The sequence below is a fragment of the Oncorhynchus clarkii genome, chromosome 3 (assembly GCF_045791955.1).
Source record: "Oncorhynchus clarkii lewisi isolate Uvic-CL-2024 chromosome 3, UVic_Ocla_1.0, whole genome shotgun sequence".
In the NCBI taxonomy this organism is placed as follows: domain Eukaryota; kingdom Metazoa; phylum Chordata; class Actinopteri; order Salmoniformes; family Salmonidae; genus Oncorhynchus; species Oncorhynchus clarkii.
This window is the reverse complement of record NC_092149.1, coordinates 44,631,308-44,653,162: the sequence shown is the minus strand read 5'-3', so window position 1 is coordinate 44,653,162 and position 21,855 is coordinate 44,631,308. Positions and strand designations below refer to the sequence as shown.

General features: G+C 39.9%; 1 protein-coding gene and 1 long non-coding RNA gene across 6 annotated transcripts; one reads left to right on the top strand and one right to left on the bottom strand.

Moving 5' to 3' along the window:
- Nucleotides 1-670: 670 nt before the first annotated feature.
- LOC139396095 (ER membrane protein complex subunit 5-like) lies at nt 671-10,118 on the bottom strand. Of its 5 annotated transcripts, none has more exons than XR_011630665.1 (6): nt 10,034-10,118; nt 9,768-9,932; nt 5,686-5,738; nt 5,449-5,552; nt 1,189-3,699; nt 671-734 (listed from the first exon to the last, which is right to left on the bottom strand). XR_011630665.1 is itself a non-coding variant. In XM_071143309.1 (5 exons), the coding sequence occupies exons 2-5, from the start codon at nt 9,844-9,846 to the stop codon at nt 3,543-3,545; spliced, it is 393 nt and encodes a 130-aa protein (XP_070999410.1). In that variant the 5' UTR covers nt 9,847-9,932; nt 10,034-10,056; the 3' UTR covers nt 671-3,542. The 5 variants fall into 5 exon arrangements, 1 of the variants encoding a protein (XP_070999410.1); XR_011630674.1 differs by lacking the exon at nt 10,034-10,118 and having other exon boundaries at nt 1,189-2,770; nt 2,975-3,699; nt 9,768-9,945; XR_011630668.1 differs by having other exon boundaries at nt 671-2,770; nt 2,975-3,699; nt 9,768-10,100.
- A 3,902-nt stretch (nt 10,119-14,020) lies between these two features.
- Nucleotides 14,021-21,772, top strand: LOC139405988 (uncharacterized). The gene is made up of 4 exons (XR_011633930.1): nt 14,021-14,780; nt 18,586-19,558; nt 19,769-19,924; nt 20,021-21,772. It is a non-coding gene; the product is annotated as an uncharacterized lncRNA (long non-coding RNA).
- The last annotated feature ends 83 nt before the right edge of the window (nt 21,773-21,855 follow it).

The window sequence follows — 21,855 nt, the reverse complement described above, 5'->3', positions numbered from 1 at the left end:
CCCATAACCACTCTAACCCTCACCATTCTAAAACCTAACCCTAACCATTCTCAACCTAACCCTAACCTCAACCCTAACCATCCCTTAAACCTACTGACGGACGGACGGTTAAGGCCAACCAACGGGCATTTCTACAAGTGGGCAACCACCAAGCGACTACTTTGAGTGGAAAAATACACCGGTCAGCCAGGCAACCACTAGATTAAGGAACACCTGTGGGCTTGCAAACAAACATTGGTGCAGTGACTGAGGATGCCAGCTGTTGGGGTCCCATCTTGAGGTTTTGAACTGGAGCTTGGCCAACTCACTCCCCTCTCCAGTAGTGCAGTACTGTATATAGGGTGGCATTTGGGTGTCCCCATTGACTATCTCCTGGAAGAACTGTGTGGTCAACCAAAATCTCTGCTCCCCCTTCGTCAGTCATCTTGACTAGTACAGTAGAACAATTTTTCTGAGAATATACACAAGTTACCCATTTTATTTTTCCCCAAGTTTATTTTTTAAATGAAAACGTAAAAAAAACAACATTTGTGGATGGTGTTCAAACCAGAACATAAAGAATATATATATTTTGAAAGTAAAAGTTGTATAAAGCCCATTAAACTGTAAACTTATATAAAGTAAATTTTAAATCGTATGCTTTTTTTTTAAAGAAACAAAAACAAACAGATTTCAAACGGTTCTAAGTGCTTTATTAAATGTTGTGCATGGACAAAGTTTGTAATGTCCAATTGCTTAAAATTCCAAATGAGATTTTACTCCAGCCCATATAAATACTACAAGTACACCCCCCCACATACACATATGTACTGTATTTGAACAGTGAAGGTAAGATTTTAGATTTGTCTCTATACTCCCACATTTTGGATTTGAGAGTAGGTCACCTTTTATTTGAGGGATTTTCATAAATATTTTACTGATTAGAAATGAAACCACTAGGTATCTAGTCCCCCCCATGTGAAGAAGTCATAACTATTTTGACATATACACTTAAAGTGTATTAAAGTAGTCAAAAGTATATTAGTTTTTGGTCCCATATTCCTTGCATGCATTGGCAACATCAAGCTTGTGACTAAAGTCATTGGATGCATTTACAGTTTGTTTGGGTTGCGTTTTACCCCCAATAGTAACTGAATGGTGAATGAGGACTTGAGTAATTTTCTTAAAATGACTCCTGTTTCTGAACACTTTTCAATGAATCCTTATGACATGATTAAGAAAAGCAATGAAAAAAAAAATCATGATGAGTGAGATGCAGTTCAGAGGCTACAACCAAACATGCTAACCTAAATTATCCACAATTCATTCATGATTATCCATAATCATGGTAGCCTCCACATGGATATAGAAGTGATCAGAAACACCTATTCTTACAATAAAATTAACTCCAAAATGGTACAAGACATTATTCACCATTCAGTTCATATTGGGCAAAACATACTGCAAATGCATCCAACAAGCTTGTAAAGACACAAGCTTTTGATGTAGTCATTGTGTGCGTGCCAAATGGCAAAAGTATTGCACTATATAGGGATAGGGTGCCATTTGGGACTAAGCTCACTGGGAGCCCTAAAGTATGCACAATCTATAAAACCTAACTAATGCATCCTAACCCACAGATACACAATATATAGACAAAAGTATGTGGACAGCCCTTCAAATTTGTGGATTTAGCCATTTCACTTATTGCTGGCAGGTGTATAAAAACGAGCACAGCCATGCAATCTCCATAGAGCGACATTGAATTGCCTTACTGAAGAACGCAGTGACTTTCAATGTGGCACCGTCATAGGACCCCACCTTTCTAACAAGTCAGTTCATAAAACGTCTGCCCTGCTAGATCTGCCCCGGTCAACTGTAAGTGCTGTTACTGTGACGTGGAAATGTTTAGGAGCAACAACAGCTCAGCCGCGAAGTGGTAGGCCACACAAGCTAACAGAACAGGACCGCCACGTGCTGAAGCGCGTAAAAACTCTGTACTCGGTTGCAACACTCACTACCAAGTTCCAAAGTGCCTCTGAAAGCAATATCAGCACAAAAAAAAACTTCAGGGGCTTCATGAAATGGGTTTCCATGACCGAGCAGCCACACACAAGCCTAAGACCACTATGTGCAATGCCAAGCGTCGACTGTAGTTGTGTAAAGCTTGGAAATGTGTTCTCTGGGGTGATGAAGCACACTTCACCATCCGGCAGTCCGAGGGACAAATCGGGGTTTGGCGTATGCCAGGAGAGTGCTACCTGCCCCAATGCATAGTGCCAACTGTTAAGTTTGGTTGAGGAGGAATAATAGGCTCCCCCTTAGCTCCAGTGAAGGAAAATCTTAATGCTACAGCATACAATGACATTCTAGACAATTCTGTTCTTACAACTTTGTGGCAACAGTTTGAGAAAGGGCATTACTTGTCTCAGCATGACCATGCCCCCATGCACAACGCAAAGTCCATACAGAAATAGTTTGTAGCAGTCGGTGTGGAAGAACTCAACTGGCTTGCACAAAGCACCGACCTCAACTCCATCGAACACCTTTGGGATTAATTAGAACTCCGACTGCGAGCCAGGCCTAATCACCCAACATGTGTCCGACCTCAAAAATGCGCTTGTGGCTGAATGGAAGCAAGTCCCCGCAGCAATGTTCCAACATCTAGTGCAAAGCCTTCCCAGAAGAGTAGAGGCTGTCTTAGCATCAAATTAATCCATATTAATACCCACGATTTTGGAATGAGATCGACGAGCAGGTGTCCATATATTTTTGGTCATGTAACGTATATCTGCAAGACATTAAATGCATTCGGTTATCTTCGACCAATAAATGCAGAAATGCATCTAACACACTGACAACATCATAGATTTTAAGTTAAAACATTATGTTGAATCTTAAAAGGCCAAATAAAAAACACTGCCCAAACAAAATGTACCATTAGTCTCTACTTTGTGTTCACAGTATCATTAGCATTGCTCTAACACTGACTTACTCTGCTTTCCATGCTGCATCCTTCAAGCTTGACCTTTGTGACTTCAATGACCGTGGTAACTTTATTGCATACAGAATAATCACCAAAGCCTAATTTTAAATTCCAGGAGATCAGGTCATGAATTCTCTCAACAAAAGTGTAGACTTTTTACTAGATAAAACAAAATCTCATATCTGCAGATAAAAAAAGAAATAAATAGTTCCAGACAGCTGTATTGTGGCAAACAAAACATCATGCCCCTTGTCTAAAAAAGGGGAACACTTGCTTAGGAAGTCTTAAAGGATTTGACACATACAGCTTACCTAAGTAAGGGGAAGATGTGTCAAATCCGTTTACTTCTAAGCAATTACAATTATATACAAAAAAATCTGCCTGAAAAACTGTAGGGTTGGTTGACAGTCAGGAGTTAAATATGGTAACCATTTTTATGGGAGGAGATGCACATTTGTACAGCATATTAATATATGTACTAAGGCAAATTAAAAGTAGAAGAAATTACTTTGTGGGTTCCAACCAAAAAGCTTATCTGTGCACAGAAATAAAGACATGTGGGTGGGGAAGGCAAGTATCAGTGCAAATGCTTCAGCTTGCGTAGCCGCAGGGGGTTTCGCAGGGTCTCTGCGTTTGGGATGTTGGAGACCTCTCGGTTGGGAGAGCAGAAGAGCACCCTACCACGATGATTGAACATGTAGAAAGACGGGTGGTTCCTCAATGTGTCAAACGTCCTAAAAAATGAGAAGAGGGCAGTGAATAGTTTGAACTATACTCATGATTATGTTCAGTGCGATAGGTCAATAACAATAGGGCCACTCATATAGGCAAGTCAATTATTATGCTGATTTGCAACACTATACATGCCAACTACAACAAGTGAAATCCCTGGAACACTTAACAAAGAGCTGCAGTCCGTTTCAGAATGGGGTGGCCAGAAGGCCAGCATCCTGGAATCACCTCTTCACTGTTGATGTTGAGACTGGTGTTTTGCAGGTACTATTTAATGATGCTGCCAGTTGAGGACTTGTGAGGTGTCTGTTTCTCAAACTAGACACTAATGTACTTGTCCTCTTACTCAGTTGTGCACCGGGGCGTCCCACTCCCCTTTCTATTCTGGTGAGAGCCAGTTCACGGTGTTCTGTGAATGGAGTAGTACACCGCATTGTACGAGATCTTCATTTTCTTGGCAATTTCTCGCATGGAATAGCCATCATTTCTCAGAACAAGAACAGACTGGCGAGTTTCAGAAGAAAGGTCTTTGTTTCTGACCATTTTGAGCCTGTAATTGAACCCACAAATGCTGATGCTCCAGATACTCAACTAGTCTAAAGGCCAGTTTTATTGCTTCTTTAATCAGAACAACAGTTTCAGCTGTGCCAACATAATTGCAAAATAGTTTTCTAATGATCAATTAGCCTTTTAAAATGATAAACTTGGATTATCTAACACAACATGCCATTGGACCACAGGAGTGATGGTTGCTGATAATGGGCCTCTTGTACGCCTATGTAGATATTCCATATTTTTGTTTTGTTTTAATTGGCCGTTTCCAGCTACAATCGTCATTTACAACATTAACAACGTCTAAACTGTATTTCTGATCGATTAGATGTTATTTTAATGTACAAAAATGTTTTGCCTTTCTTTCAAAAACAAGGACATTTCTAAGTGACCCCAAACTTTTCAACTGTAGTGTATCTACAACAGAAGCTAAGATGGCGAGAGGTCTGTCCATGATAAAGTGCTGCTCTGCCTTCTTAATAACACTATCAATAAGGCAGGTCCTACAGGACCTAGTTTTGTCGCACCTGGACTACTGTTAATTTGTGTGGTCAGGTGCCACAAAGGGACCTCGGAAACTTACAATTGGCACAGAACAGGACAGCTGGCCCTTAAATGTAAACGGAGAGCTAACATTAATAATATGCATGTCAATCTCATGGTTCAAAGTAGAGGAGAGATTGACTTCATCACTACTTGTATTTGTGAGAAGTATTGACATGTTGAATGCGTCGAGCGGTCTGTCTAAACTACTGGCACACAGCTCGGACACCCATGCAAACCCCCACAAGACATGCCACCAGAGGTCTCTTCACAGTCCCCAAGTCCAGAACAGACTATGGGAGGCACACAGTACTACATAAAGCCATGACTACATGGAACTCTATTCAACATCAAGTAACTGATACAGCAGTAGAATCAGATAAAAAAAACTGATAAAAATACACCACATGCAACAGTGGGGACTGTGAAGAGACACACGCATACACACACACATGGATTTTGAGTTGTAGATATGTGGTAGTAGAGTAGTGGCGTGGCCTGAGGGCACACACTTAATGTGTTGTGTAATCTTTTGTGAAATGTATTGTAATGTTTTTAAAATTTAAAACTGTCTCAATTCTGGTGGACCCCAGGAAGAGTAGCTGCTGAGCTAATGGGGATCCATAATAAATATAATTACTGAAATGAAGGCTTACTTGTTTTTCAGCTCTGAGGATGCATCCATATCTTTAAACTCTCCAGAGATGTGGACAATACCATAAATGGTCAGAACAAAAGCTAACAAAGTCTGTAAAACAATCTGCAAAACAAAATTAAAACAATAGATATATTTTTCTTTTGAAATATGTTTAGTCAAAACGGTACAATTAATAGAATGGATCTACATCAAAGAATGGAATAACTTACTTGCTATTTAGTATTAAATAACTTACATCTATTGGTAGGGTTTCATTTTCTTTTTCTGTCAATCGCATGTAGGATCGATCTGGTGGGAGAAAAGAACAACATTTATCACACTGGAATCAATGTGGCTACAGCTGAGACAAAATCAAGTGGGTAGCTAGTCTCACTGCATCCATAGCAGATGTTGCAAGCGGCAAGCTAACTTGCGTAACTGTTAGTACTTTGGCTTTTGGAGCATAGCTTCCAACTGGATCCTGGATTTCCTGACGGGACGACACCAGGTGGTGAGGGTAGGAAATGACTCCGTACACTGATCCTCAACACAGAGCCACCCCCTCCTCCACGGATGTGCTTAGCCCCCTGCTGTACTCGCTGTTCACCCATGACTGTGTAGCCATGCACGACTATAACTCAATCAAGTTTGTTGACTACACAAGAGTGGTAGGCCTGAATACTAACAACGAGAGACTACAGGGAGTAGGTCAGAGCCAGGGAAATAACCTCTCTCTTAACAAATCGAAGGAGCTTATCCTGGACTACAGGAGACAGAAGAGAAATCACACCCGATCCTCAGGGCCGCAGTGGATAGGGTCAAAAGTGGAGGTCGGACGATTAATCGGAATGGGCGATTAATTTGGGCCGATTTCAAGTTTTCATAACAATCGGAAATCGGTATTTTTCGGTGCCGATTATTTTTTTTATTTTTTTTTTACAGCTTTATTTAACTAGGCAAGTCAGTTAAACAATACATTCTTATTTTCAATGACGGCCTAGGAACGAGGCAGAACGACAGACTTTTACCTTGTCAGCTCGGGGATCCAATCTTGTAACCTTACAGTTAACTAGTCCAACGCTCTAACCACCTGCCTCACGAGGAGACTGACTGACTGTTACGCGAAGGCAGTAAACCAAGGTAAGTTGCAAACTTAGCTTATAAAAAACAATCAATCAACGACTGTCGTTGCTCCAATGTGTACTTAACCATAAATATCAATGCCTTTCTTAAATTTAACCTAAATAAATCCAGGTTAGCAGGCAATATTAACCAGGTGAAATTGTGTCACTTCTCTTGCATTCATTGTACACAGAGTCAGGGTATATGCAACAGTTTGGGCTGCCTGGCTCTTTGCGAACTAATTTGCCAGAATTTTACATAACATTGAAGGTTGTGCAATGTAACAGGAATATTTAGACTCATGGATGCCACCCGTTAGAAAAAATACAGAACGGAATAAACGTTTTGTTTGAGGTGATAAGTTTCCGGATTTGACCTAAGGCTCGTATTTCTGTGTATTTATTATAGTTAAGTCTATGATTTGATATTTGATAGAGCAGTCTGACTGAGGGGTGGTAGGCAGCAGCAGGCTCGTAATAGTCAAAGGTATATGGTTTAGAGAGAAATAGTCGACGCGTTATAATTTCTGTAATAACTTGCGGCTGAACTTGAAGGGGTTCCTTTGTTATTTTACTGTTCATGTCTTCCATAGAGAATGTTTTGATCTAATTCAAATAAGGTCTGTGTTTCGTGCAGGCTTAAACCACCTGGGCGTTTTGATACCCGTGTAAATCTCACTAGGATAAGGTAACGTTTGTCAAAATATTTTCATAAATCCACTCTACAAAAAATAAATAATATCTTTGCTTATATTTAGCCAATATTGATCAGAGTTACCTTGTCCTATGGATATCTACACAGTTATAAAATTGGCAAGGTGGTATAAGCCTACACAAAACACAGACCTTATTTTAAGTTAATCTAAAAATATCCTATGGAATAAATGAATGAACCGCTTTTCAGATTTTGCTAGGTGTCATGGGAATTATGACTCGCACTTTGGTAGTCAATTCTTACCATGTCCATTATTAAAATAGGATTTCCTGCATATAGAAATTACAGTTTTTGTTTTCAACATTCATCACAGGCAACTTAAACTCTTTTTTTTTTGTCTTCCAATAATCAGTATCGGCGTTGAAAAATCATAATCGGTCGACCTCTATTCAAAAGCTTTAAGTTCCTCGGAGCGCACATCACTGAGGACCTGAAATTGTCTCGCCACACCGACATCGTGGTGAAGGCACAAAAGTGCCTCTACAACCTCAGGCAGCTAAAAATTTTTTGCCATGGCCCCTAACCAGTGGTGTAGTACTCGAGACCGGTCTCGGTTTTGTCTGTGTTGGATACATTTTTACCCTGTCTTGACTCGGTCTCGGAAAATGACAACTAGTCATTTCTTACCGAGACCAGTGGAGTGAAAATTTATAATTATCAGCTCCCATTCAGCATCACAATGCTGCCAGCCCTCCTGGACATCTACAGCACATGGTTTCAAAGGAAGGCCAAGAAGATCATTAAGGACCTCAGCCACCCGACTGTCCCGAGCCACTGACTGTTCACTCAGCTATCGCCCAACAGAGACAGGACAGCTGCATCGTCGCTCAGACCGAGAGGCTAAAAAACAGCTTGTATTACCAGGCCATCACTGTTGTAGACGGCTAGCAATAACTGTTCCAGGTGATGCTTACTCACACAAAACACACAAGCTATCACACACACAAACACATACACAAAGCCAATGCTGTCCCACGCTATAGATATTAAACCCCTTGTCATTTCCCATTTCACACAGTATTTAAATACTGTATCCCCGACATAGCTCATAATATTTCTACTGTACATTGTATTTTATTTACACTGGATTATTGACATACAGTGCCTAGAAGGCCAGCATCGCCTCTTCACTGTTGCCGTTGAGACTGGTGTTTTGCAGGTACTATTTAATGAAGCTGCCAGTAGCGGACTTGTGAGGCATCCGTTTCTTAAACTAGACACTAATGTACTTGTCCTCTTGCTCAGTTGTGCACCGGGACCTCCCACTCCTCTTTCTATTCTGGTTAGAGACAGTTATCGCTGTTCTGTGAATGGAGTAGTACACAGCGTTGTAAAAGATCTTCAGTTTCTTTGCAATTCTCGCATGGAATAGCCATCATTTCTCAGAACAATAATAGACTGACGAGTTTCAGAAGAAAGGTCTTTGTTCTGGCCATTTTGAGCCTGTAATCGAACCCACAAATGCTGATGCTCCAGATACTCAACTAGTCTAAAGGCCAGTTTTATTGCTTCTTTAATCAGAACAACAGTTTCAGCTGTGCTAACAATTGCAGAAAGGTTATAATGATTAATTAGCCTTTTAAAATTATAAACTTGAATTAACTAACACAACGTGCCATTGATGATTGCTGATAATGGGCCTATGTAGATATTCCATAAAAATATATTTAAAAAATATATTTAAAAAATCTGCCGTTTCCAGCTACGATAGTCATTTACAACATTGTCAATGTCTACAATGTATTTCTGATCAAGTTGATGTTATTTTAATGGACAGAAAAATGCGCTTTTCTTTTAAAAAAAACAAGGACATTTCTACGCTTCTGAACGGTAGTGTATGAACTTTTTTACATTCAATTCTAGCTGAGCTTGTGTAAATTCTCACATAGTACATATTGGATTACTGCATCGGTGCTATTTGTGTTAATCAGATTCATCCCGCAGTTCTTGATTCTCTGTCTTTTTTCCCCTTGCAGTAAAATGTCAAACAATTCAAGTGTATTGTTAGGATAACGATTTCGCTGCACCCGCTATAAAACCTGCTAAATTGTGTACGCGACCAATAAACCTGCTAAATTGTGTACGCGACCAATAAACCTTGATTTGATTCCTTGTTTTCCATTGAGTACGTGTTAATATAAAGTCACGTACATCGAACAGAACGCGTTGGCAGCAAGACATTGTTAGCTACTGTAACGTCAGTAGCTTTGAGACACATCAACGTGTCTGTGAACTAAAACATGTTCTGTCCCGACGGTACCAGCTAGCTGCATACTGTGCCAATAACATGACATGCTAAATCGCTAGCTAGTAGTTAGCCATCTGGTTTAAGGATAATTCTTCCTCGCTTGATAAACTGGTTTGGTTTATGTTTAACGAAAGTTAGCTAGCACGCGCTAGTTAACAGGCCGCAGTACACTGCATGGTTGATATGACTGTGTATTTTGATCTAAACAGCTAAATAAAAGGCCAGATATGTGTATCTTATTGTATCGCACTTACGTTGTGCCGCTGAGAAAGCAGCATGAGCCAGGGCAAATAGACCAACCCCTACGACATCTCTCCAAAAAGACGAAACCATGTTCAAGAGAAATGATCAATTTTTCTTCTTCGATGGGGTTTAAGGGCGGTTGGCATCCAATGTTAATGTTGCATTACCACCACCAGCTGGACGGGGTATTGAATAAGACACAAACAAAACATTACGGGAAATGGGAAAAACGACGTAATACAAAATTAAACACGTCAACTAAGAAAAACCATCCCACCTCTTCAATCACAGTCCACTGCTAAATACATCCCTAGTCAGGGGCCTGTGATGGCGGAACATTCACTGACAGGATTTCCTGCACTGGCTCGGCTGTGAAATCACAACGCCCAAAAAACGTTCAGCAGCATTACATTTTCTTCTACTTCTACTCTTGTGCTGTAATTTTTTTTACCATATCAATAAAAATACAAAGTCCACCTTTTTAACATGTAGCATTTCAATATTCTTTGTTTTTATTTCACCTTTATTTAACTAGGCAAGTCAGTTAAGAATACATTCTTATTTTCAATGACGGCCTAGGAACAGTGGGTTAACTGCCTTGTTCAGGGGCAGAACAACAGATGTTTACCTTGTCAGGGATTCAATCTAGCAACCTTTCGGTTACTAGCCCAACACTCTTAACTACTCGGCTACCTGCCGCCCCACTGTCCTTTGTATTCATGTTACCTGATTAAATTGCTGTACAATATGACCTTGTTGCCATCTGATGCACATTCAGATGTCATAAATCAGCACTGCAGACCTCTCCCTGTACTATGCCGTGCCTTGATTCTATTACTGTTGATGATATCTAGAAATGTGCATGTTCACCCTGGCCCACCTACTGTTGCTAGCCCCAATTCTGACTTTCGCTCTGATATCTGCTTCACTGATTTCTGCTAAAATGGATCAATTGAAAGTGTGGGTTCACAGCTCCAATCCAGATGTGTTGGTCATTACTGAGACGTGGTTAAGGAAGAGTGTTTTGAATACTGATGTTAACCTTTCTGGTTATAACCTTTTTCTGCAAGACATATCTTCCAAAGGTGGGGGAGTGGCAATCTTTACCAAGGATCACCTTCAGTGCTCGGTTGTCTCCACAAAGTCTGTCCCCAAACAATTTGATATGCTGGTTTTAAGCATGAAACTTTCAAATAGCTCTTTGTTGACTGTTGCTGGGTGCTATCGTCCTCCATCAGTCCCGGCCTGTACCCTACATGCCCTAAGCTCTCTCCTGGCCCCTTACACTAAGTCTGAATTTGTCCTGCTAGATGACCTAAACTGGGACATGCTTAAACCACGGGACCAAGCCCTAAAGCAATGGGACTCCCTAAATCTTTCTCAGATTATCACCAATCCCACAAGGTATGACTCCAAACACCTAGAAAAGGCTACTCTCCTTAATGTTATCCTTACAAATAATCTTGATAGGTATCAGTCTGGTGTTTTCTGTAATGACCTTAGTGATCACTATTTTACAGCCTGTGTTTGTAAGGCCTGTGAGTGAAACGACCTGTCCTGATTTGTCATAGACGCTTGCTAAAAAACTTTAATGAGCAAGCCTGAAGCAAGCATGAACTGGCCTCTGTAAAATGATATAGCATCAGCTTGATCCCCTCTGTCGAAGAAGCTTGGACCTTCTTTTTTGTTATTTTCAGTGGTATTGTTAACAAACACGCCCCCGTGAGAATGAGGATTAAAAACAGGTTCAGACCCTGGTTCGACTGTGATCTTGCAGAGTTACTCCATCTCAGGAATTGCATTTGGCGAAAGGCTTGGCACATGCATACTTAGACTGACTGGCTATCGTTCAGGCAAATTAGAAATAAGTGCACTCAGGCTATCCGGAAGGCCAAAGTTAGTTACTTTAAGGAGCAGTTCTCTCTCTGTGGGTCTAACCCCAAGAAGTTCTGGAAAACGGTTAAGGACCTGGAGAATAAACCCTCCTCCTCACAGCTGCCCATGTCCCTTAATGTTGATTATGTGGTTGTTACAAACAAGAAGCACATGGCTGAGGTCTTTAATCACCACTTCATTAAGTCAGGATTCCTATTTGACTATGCCATGCCTCCTTGCCCATCCAACATTTCCTCATCTCCCACCCCTTCTAATGCAACTATCCCCGATGCTTCTCCCTCTTTTTCCCCTGCCCCGCTACAAAGTTTCACCCTGCAGGCAGGCACTGAGTCCGAGGTGCTAAAGGAGCTCCTTAAACTTGACCCCAAACTTTAGACCCTTTCTTCTTTAAGGTTGCTGCCCCTATCATCGCAAAGCCTGTCTCTCCTTTCTGGGGAGGTTCCCATTGCTTGGAAGGCAGCCACAGTTCGTCCTTTATTTAGATCAAGCTGATCCTAACTGTTATAGGCCTATTTCTAGTTTGCCCTGTTTATCAAAAGTGTTGGAAAAACTTGTCAATAATCAACTGACTGGCTTTCTTGATGTCTATAGTATTCTCTCGGGAATGCAGTCTGGTTTCTACTCAGGTTATGGATGGGTCACTGCAACCTTAAATGTCCTCAATGCCCTTGATTCTAAGCAATATTGTGCTGCTATTTTTATTGACTTGGCCAAAGCTTTTGATATAGTAGACCATTCCATTCTCGTGTTCCGGCTAAGGAGTACTGGTGTCTCTGAGGGGTCTTTGGCCTGGTTTGCTAACTACCTCTCTCAAAGAGTGCAGTGTTTAAAGTCAGAAAATCTGCTGTCTCAACCCTAGGCCCCACGCTTTTCTCAATTGACATCAACAACATAGCTCAGGCAGTAGGAAGCTCTCGCATCCATTTATATGCAGATGATACAGACTTATACTCAGCTGGCCCCTCCCCAAATTGTGTGTTAAATGCTCTACAACAAAGCTTTCTTAGTGTCCAACAAGCTTTCTCTACCTGTCACATTCTGACCTTAGAGAGCCTTTTTATTTCTCTATTTGGTTAGGTCAGGGTGTGATTTGGGTGGGTATGGTTCCCAATCAGAAGCAGCTGTCTATCGTTGTCTCTGATTGAGGATCATACTTAGGCAGCCTTTTTTTCCACCTTTAGTTTGTGGGATCTTGTTTGTGTGTAATTGCTTTCTGCACTGCATGTAGAGTTACGTTTGTTTTTTTGTTGTTGTTTTTTCAGTGTCATTTAAATTAAAGTAAAATGTACACCTATGACGCTTCACTTTGGTCCAATCCATCTCTAAATGAAAGTGACACTACCCATACCTTGTTCTGAACACCTCCAAAACAAAGGTCATGTGTTTTGGTAAGAAGGCCCTTCTTCCCACAGGTGTTACTACTACCTCTGAGGCTTTAGAGCTTGAGGTACTCACCTCATACAAGTACTTGGGAGTATGGCTAGATGGTGCTGTCCTTCTCTCAGCACATATCAAAGCTGCAGGATAAGTTTAAATCTAGACTTGGTTTCCTCTTGTAATCATTCCTCTTTCACCCCAGTTGCCAAACTATCCCTGATTCAGATGACCATCCTACCCATGCTAGATTACGGAGACATAATTTATAGATCAGCAGGTAAGGGTGCTCTCGAGCAGCTTGATGTTCTTTACCATTCAGCCATCAGATTTGCCACCAATGCTCCTTATAGGACACATACTGCACATACTCCTCTGTAAACCGGTCATCTCTGTATACCTGTTGCAAGACCCACTGGTTGATGCTTATTTATAAAACCCTCTTAAGGCCTCACTCCCTATCTGAGATATCTACTGCAGCCCTCATTCTCCACATACAACACTTGTTCTGCCAGTCACATTCTGTTAAAGGTCCCCAAAGCACACACATCCCTGGGTCGCTCCTCTTTTCAGTTCGCTGCAGCTAGTGACAGGAACGAGCTGCAACAGACACTCAAACTGGACAGTTTTATCTCAATCTCTTCATTCAAAGATTCAATCATGGACACTCTTACTGACAGTTGTGGCTGCTTTGTTGTCTCTACCTTCTTGACCTTTGTGCTGTTGACTTTGCCCAATAACACTGTAAAAAATGAACCACGGGCTTAAGTAAAGATTGCAAAAGAAAATCAATGATTTTTTTTCTTAAAATAATAGGTTTTTGGTTTTCCTTACATTTTGGAATATAATACTTAATTTGTGTTAAAGACTAATTTGCAAATAAAAATCCAAGATAATATGTTTCTAAATTAGAACAAATATTTCTAAGTAACAACCAACAACTTAAAAATATGATATTCAAAGTATCATTATTATGTTGTACTGACATGCTAAATCTAGTTCTGAATGTCAATTGTGCTTGGAACATTTCAACAGACTTTGTCTTGATCTTTCTCCTCTGGAATGGCCATGAGGCAAGTAAGGACCAAATTATAACTTGGAATGTAGTTTGGATCTGTCTACACATATTTTCGACGAAATTTCAAAAATATTTGTGGAAAACGTTAGATAATATTATTAAATTACGAAAAGCCTTTAGCTAGCTATATTGCCAGAGCATGTTATATTTGCACGTTGATAAGCTAGCTAGTTAACGACCGTGATGTCTATAGTTAGTAGCATGCCCACCACTAGCTAACTTAGCTAGTAAGTTAGCAGTGCAGAACACATGGTGCACATGCAATTTAATGTTTGCAAGCTAGCCAGGCAGAGACAGGAACGAACAATACGTAGCTAGCTATCTAGCTACACCTGTCCTTGCAGAAACCTTGTTGTTCACATATTCACAACATGTTAAAGGAAGCAGTGCAAACCTTGACCTTGTGCAGAAGCCATTTAGTCAATAATCTAACAGCCAAACTAGCTAAATGAAATAATTGGGCTGGCTAGTAAGATAGATAACAAGCAGCTCGTCCAAGTCAGCTAGGATTGAGATGTTTCTGCTAGCTATCTAAAGCTGAAGTCGAGTTTTATTTTCCTGACATTGTCATAGATTTTAATACAACTCCTCTTTTTTAGGTAACGTTATAGGTATTCACGTATTCAGATGTTCCTGAGTACTGGACAGACCATATTTTCCAGAATACATTGACAAGGTATGTAAATATCTTCAAATGTCTGTTTTTTGATTGTAGCTCACATTAGGGCTTTACAAGCCCTATGATTTCCGCAATGCGGAATCCAGAAATTTAAACAGAATACACGGTACCCCTCGGACAGGATACGCAGGATATTTTTATTACAGTTTCCCAACATTAGTGTGAATAATAGGTATTAGATGTATCCTGTATTTTTAAATAAACCAAATGGATTGAACAAGTTAGGCAACAAAAAGTTAACACGGAATTTCAGAAAATAAAACAGCAAAAGTATTTAATAGGGCCCTATTAGTGTTTTACACAATGCGTTGTCGCCCAGGCAGGTATTGACAATGTCTTCCTTATTTTAGAATGAGATAGCATATGGGATGTTAGTAATGTTTTAAGCTTATATATACACACAAAAATAATTGATTGTATCTTAATTCCGTAGGGATCATGCAGCACATGCAATGTAAGACGCTATGATCTGCAGTTTTGCTGCATTCAAATAAACAGAACTTTTGAAGCACTATAGACTGAGGCATGGGCGTAATCAAACACTTCCCTGCCTCCACCCAGATTGCATCTGTTCCTTCAAAACATGGGGTTCCCTTAAGATACATTTGTCAAGGCAACATGCAACTGGCAAGTCAGTAAGGCCAGGAGAGGTCTTTTCTTTAAAATGTGAAATTTGCAGAGCTTGCAGTTTTTCAATTATTTTTTTTTTAACACCTTGGAAACCATCTAAAGAAACACAAAACTGTCTATCAATCAAATGTATTTCTAAAGCCCTTCTTACATCAGCTGATGTCACAAAGTGCTGTACAGAAACCCAGCCTAAAACCCCAAACAATGCAGGTGTAGAAAGAAGCATGTCCTCTGTGTATTTGACAAATGCGGATTCAGAACAAATGTATATGGTACGCTTTCATCTCATAGGAGTCGAAAACACAATCCTCATTCTCTGGGCGACTTTAGAACTATAATACAAAAACATATTGACCATTCAAATTCACAAGTCCATGAAGAGGAGGAAACTATAGAAGAACAAGAATTACAAAATGACACTGAGCAAAAAATGTCACCTTTTGCTAAAATTGGAAAGTATTTACAATGTGTCAAACAAGTGTATCAATGAGGGAGTAGAGGAACTGCAGTTCATATCGTGCTCTGTGTCAGGTCCAGTCATATAATATATTGTTAATTCCTGTTTAAGGAAACATGGCTGTGTAATTGACAATTACATAATCTCAGATTTAGTTCAAGATGTCTGTGAGACAAATCCCGTGAGTGTTACGGTTTTCTGTTGAAAGAGAGGAGGACCAAAATGCAGCGTGGTTATTTGTAAACATCTTTAATAAAGATGAAAACACAAACAATATACAAAAACAATAAACGTGAAAAACCAAAACAGCCCTATCTGGTGCAAACAAACACAGCGACAGGAACAATCACCCACGAAACACTCAAAGAATATGGCTGCCTAAATATGGTTCCCAATCAGAGACAACGATAAACACCTGCCTCTGATTGAGAACCACTCTAGGCAACCATAGACTTACCTAGACTACTTCACTAAACCACAATCCCATAACCTACAAAAAAACCCTAGACAAAACACACCACATAAATACCCATGTCACACCCTGGCCTGACCAAAATAATAAAGAAAACACAAAATACTAAGGCCAGGGTGTGACAATGAGCACAGTTTTAGGGCCGGATAGACCCCTCGCCACACCGTACAAGAGGAAGCAGTTTAAGAAAATGTTTCTGTGGTGGAGCCGGTAGAATATATACTTGATGCAAAGAAAGGAAGAAGTTTACAGTATGTTCCTATTCTGCAGTCACTGTTACAAGTATTGAGCAACAAGGACATTCAGAAGAAAGCTTTAAAAAGTAGGAGTATTTTTATGATGGCACACATTTCAAAGAAAATTACTGTTTATCAGGAGATTAATTAACCCTATCTTTACTTCTCTATGTTGATGACTTTGAAGTGTGCAATCCCCTTGGAACATCCCACAAAAATCACAAAATCACAGGAGTCTATTGGGTGTTGGAAAATGTCCCATTACAGTTTAGGTCTACACTCAAGTCTATTTACTTAGCTGTTCTCTGCAAGGCTGCTGATGTTAAAACATATGGATATGGGAAGGTGCTAGAGCCACTTTTAAAAGATCTTGCACAATTAGAGGAGGAAGAACTTTTTATTCCTGTGCTGGGAAAGATACTGAAGGGCACTGTTTTTTTGTGTGGCGGCAGATAATCTTGGAACCCACTCTATTGGTCGATTTGTAGAAGGTTTTAGTGCAACGCATGTCTGCAGGTTCTGTTTTGCAGAGCTATCTGTGATCCAGGTAAAAGAAGGTAGAACTGGGGCATTCCAACCCAGAACAAAGCAGCAACATTCTGAACAAATACAGACAGTTTTAGAAAATCCAACCTTAATACATTGCTATGGTGTGAAAAAGCAGTGTGCGTGCTTTGGCTGAGAAACTGAAACATTTTGATGTACTGTCTGGCTATCCACCAGATGTGCTGTATGATTTTTTTTGAGGGAATCCTGCCTCTGGAACTAGCATTGTGCTTAAAGGTTTTAATCAATAATAAATATTTTACTCTGTTGGAACTCAACAATCTTAGCACACAGTTCCCCTGTAAGTGGATAGATAAAACTGACTGCCCAGAATCAATTCCTCTTGACTTGATGAATCCAAGGAAAATAAGTATTGGAGGAAATGCTCATGAAAACTAGTGCCCTACTGCATCTGCTTCCATTTATTATAGGAACTAAAATACCTGTAGGTGAACCATCATGGGAAATTCTTATGGACCTCAAAGATATTGTTGAACTTGTGGTTTTGCCAATTCACACAGAATAATCAATTTGGTACCTTGACAGCAAGATCTCAGAGCACAGGCATAGATTCTTAGAGGTTTTTCCTCGGGGTAGTCTTATCCCAAAACATAATTTCATTGAACACTACCTACCCGCAGCTGATAAAGGCATTTGGACCCCTTATAGCTTTTTGGACTATGCGCTTTGAAGCTAAACAGTTTTTAAGCGGATTGTTCGACAGACCAACAGCTTTCAAAACATTTTGCTGTCTCTTGCAGTGAAGCATCAACTAATGCTTGCGTACCATCTGCATGGCACCAATCTTGTCAAGCCTGCCCTATCTGCCACAAAGCTGTCCACTGTTGCTTTGGAAGTGTTAAAGGATGACATAAAGGAAGCGGTACAATTTTCTTTTCCAGATGAGACTTTTGTTCAGATGGCAAACACACTTTCCTGCAATGGTACCAACTACTCGGTTGGAATGATCCTAACATACGGATCGACTGGAGGTCTACCAGACTTTGTTGAAATACTTATAATGAACGTTGTTCATGGTGAACTCGCTTTTATTGCCAAGTGTTCAGAATGCTTAGTATAATGAGCACCTTAGGGGGTTTGAGCTGGAATCCACACAGAAGCTTAAGGTCATTGAGCAAAAGGAATTGGCAGACATCTACCCACTAACAGCATACGCTGTTGGCCAAAAGTGCATGGTAACCCTGAAGCACCATATTTGCCTGTAATATTAGGTAACAATCTTTTAAAATTGAATAGTTTTAAATTTGGTGTATTTATACATGGGTTTAAAAAAAATGCATTGCTCATACCGGATGTAATATTTGGTGTAGAATAGAAATGCTTGGTTTTGCAAGTTTATTATTATGAGATCTAGTAAGCAGCACTTGATATCGATTTAATGGAATACCAATGTTTGACATCATACCCATTTGATAACTTTTATTCATTTTTTCTTGACAGGATCACTTTCGCTACAACAGAACAGAAACATCAGGCTACGGGTCCTATTGGAGGGCACAATTGTGCAAGAGACATTTCAGCTTCAAAAATAATTTGTTCTACAATACATGGAGAGTGCATATGGAGATCAGTTATTTTCTTTGCTTGATACTGAAGACCTAAAGGATAAAGACACCATCAAAGTGGTTGACCTTGACGGCCCACCTCTTATTACTTTAAATGTACAAGAACTCAATAACATCTCCACAGATATATCAGATGAGAGGTGCTGCCTTGGATCACGTGATACTGTGATATTGTCCTCTCCAGAAAGTACCTCTTCCCAACGCTCCAGTCCGTGGCCATCTGAGTTTGAAGTTCCTCGCTTTGCTTATGATACAGAGCTCATTCTTGAGGCAGCTAATGAAGCACACATGAAGGATGGAACACTACTCAACAATCTGCCTGTGAAATCAGACATCCTGGAAAAACTGTCTAAAAGGATCTTCCAGTTTACAGCCTATCCGTCAAGTCTACAAATTTGGCAGGTTGCAGAAGCTTTGGTAAAAAAGCACCCATGTCTTAAAGAGCTTGGATCCTTCTCAGGCCTGTACGGATGGCAAACCAGCCTAAAGTACAAGATGGGCAATTACAGATCGAAACTGAGAGGAATTGGTTGCCTAGAACTGGAAGTGAACTCTGTCAAAAGAAAATCACCAGAGGACAAGCCCGTTGCCAAGAACATAAACAAAACAAAGAAGGCGGAGGTAAATGACCTCCCACCCCACCCTGCTGGAGAAACAGATGAGACCCTGGAGAGGGAGCGAGTGGAGCTACTGGGAGAAGTACAAATACGTGACAACCACAACATTGTGAGTGCCAAAATGGCAAAGACCTTCTCATATCGAAGACAAGATGTCATTCAGGCCCTTCCTGTGAAGGACTTCAAAGATAGCTGGCCAGCCTTGTTTGAACCCATTCAGATACAGTCAATGTAGGTAAAAAATGTGTATTGATTTAAATATTTTGTGTTGTCTTGACCTAATATTCTAATCTACAATTAAATATGTATTAAAGATTAGTCTAAACATTCTCACTCTGCACATGCTTTGGGAGGGGTTTCCTAATAGCATTCTGGCTCTCAGATCATCCTTTGTCCTTATCTGATCAGAAGATGTTTCCTCCCCCGTCTCCTCTCTCTCAGATTAAGGAAGACTTCAGAAGAATTACAACTGTTGCTCTTGAGTCCACCTTTATCCAGAAACTGGACGAATATACACCAAAACTATTGGACTTGTTTAAGACAAAAGGAGGTGCTGTAAAGGAGGACATGCAGAAAATCCTTGAAGTTCTGTATGGGGTATGCACATTAACACTTTCACAATAGTATATAGGTTGTACTGTGTATTTATTTGCCGGTATTAAATGCAATTATTTGAATAACATCATATTACAGTGCAACACCAGCCAGGAAAGTGTAATCCGTGGCCTGATCATATACCTCGGTGAGAGGGTTGAAGAGCTTATCACAGAATACAAGGTAAAGGTTTTTATTTTTGTATCCTTATTTATCTCTAAATGAGATCTTCCCTCTCTCTCCTCTCAAGTTGCACAGTTAATCTAGTAGCCTAGTCTGTTATTTCTTATTTTCTTTCACCCCGGATGCTGACGACACCATGATCCGAGAGAACCTTGTTCAGCATGTGATGAAGGTGTTCACTGTGAAAGATCTGTACCAGAATATAGAGCATGGGATCTGCACCAGAATATAGAGCATGGGATCTGCATCGAAGGAGCAGAGGAGAGGAGGTCCTGGCTGGCCTAATCTATAGCTTAAATCTAAAGTACCCCAAAGAACTGAAGTATACCTTTGAGGTGTTCCAAAAACTATTCTTGGAACTTGATGATCTCAGGACCTCCCCACACGTCCAAGCTCTAAAGATGAAGTTACTTGTTTTCAGAGATATCTAAAGATACCTATGAGAACTCTCAAAGGGCCACTCAAACTGTGGTCTAAACCCTACTCAGTAAGCTGAAAAGCTAGTTGCTAGGTGGTATAGGAGCTACAGTTCCCATGATGCTCTTTGTCAGGTGAAGTCATAAAATACATTGTCAATTCCTGTTTAAAAAAACAGCTTTGTTTTAAAACTTAGTCCATATGCACTAGTGGATATCTGAGATTATTTGTCAGGTGCAAGCTATATGGATGTAACTTTACCTAAGGAGGCATGGTGGAATTATTCCCAGAATGCTTATACCTGTCAAAAATATGTCCATATGGGCTTCACTAGTGCATATGGAGTCAGGTTTAAGGGAGAATTTGGCATATATTTTGTAACAATATGTGCAATGTATGTTTTGAAAACCCATGTTTTGATTAATATAAAACCGTTTGAATGAGGTTGTATTTGAGCTAAAGTTCATATTGTGCTTTGTGTAAAGTCTATTAAGACAAATCGTTAATTTATGTTTCTGTTAAAATATTTATTTGTTGTTAAGGGGCACACAGACCACCAGAAATGTTTTGCCTAACTGTACAAGATGTGAGGTCAAAGTGCTAATCCCAAACTATCACCTAAACCTTATGCAGTTGTGAAGATTGAAAAGTATTTGTAGTCAGGTGCAAGCTATCTGGATGTAACTTTACCTATCAAGCTTCTTTCCAGGACCGCTGAAAGATGCTCTCTTCCCTTCTTCTCTAGACTCTTTTACCACCGGCCAAAGTTTTTTCCCTAACAGCAGCATTTACACATATTTATACACATTTATACATAATACAAAATTATCAACGACTTACCATTTTTTTCATATAACTAGGCAAGTCAGTAAAGAACAAATTCTTATTTACAATGACAGCCTACCATTCTGCCCCTGCCTTGTTCAGAGGAAGAACAACAGATTTTTTACTTGTCAGCTCGGGGATTCAATCCAGCAAACTTTCAGTTACTGGCCCAACGCTCTAACCACTAGGCTACCTGCCGCCCCTACATTGCTACATCAAACATGTATAACAAAACAAAGGTATAAAACAAGAAAATACTACATACAAAAAAATATATATAAATAATAATAAAACAAATTCTAGTGCAATTGTATTCACTCTGAAATAACGTCTTAACAAGATGATTAAAATCAATCCAAAATATTTGTAATTTGGGTATAGCATTCTGGAATATTTGTTTGTGTATAAAGTATTTGGCAACAAGAATAAAAAATTCACAATAATTTCAGTGGTCTTGTTATCATTGCAATAGTAACATATATCCTTCATATCAAAAACATGGGTAGTGT

Coding starts and splice junctions, on each gene's coding strand:
- LOC139396095 (XM_071143309.1), bottom strand. CDS start 9,846: ATGGTTTCGTCTTTTTGGAGAGATGTCGTAGGGGTTGGTCTATTTGCC. Junction 5,553..5,685: donor ATGAAACCCTACCAATAGAT/GTAAGTTATTTA, acceptor TTTGTTTTGCAG/ATTGTTTTACAGACTTTGTT. Junction 3,700..5,448: donor TCCTCAGAGCTGAAAAACAA/GTAAGCCTTCAT, acceptor CTCATTTTTTAG/GACGTTTGACACATTGAGGA.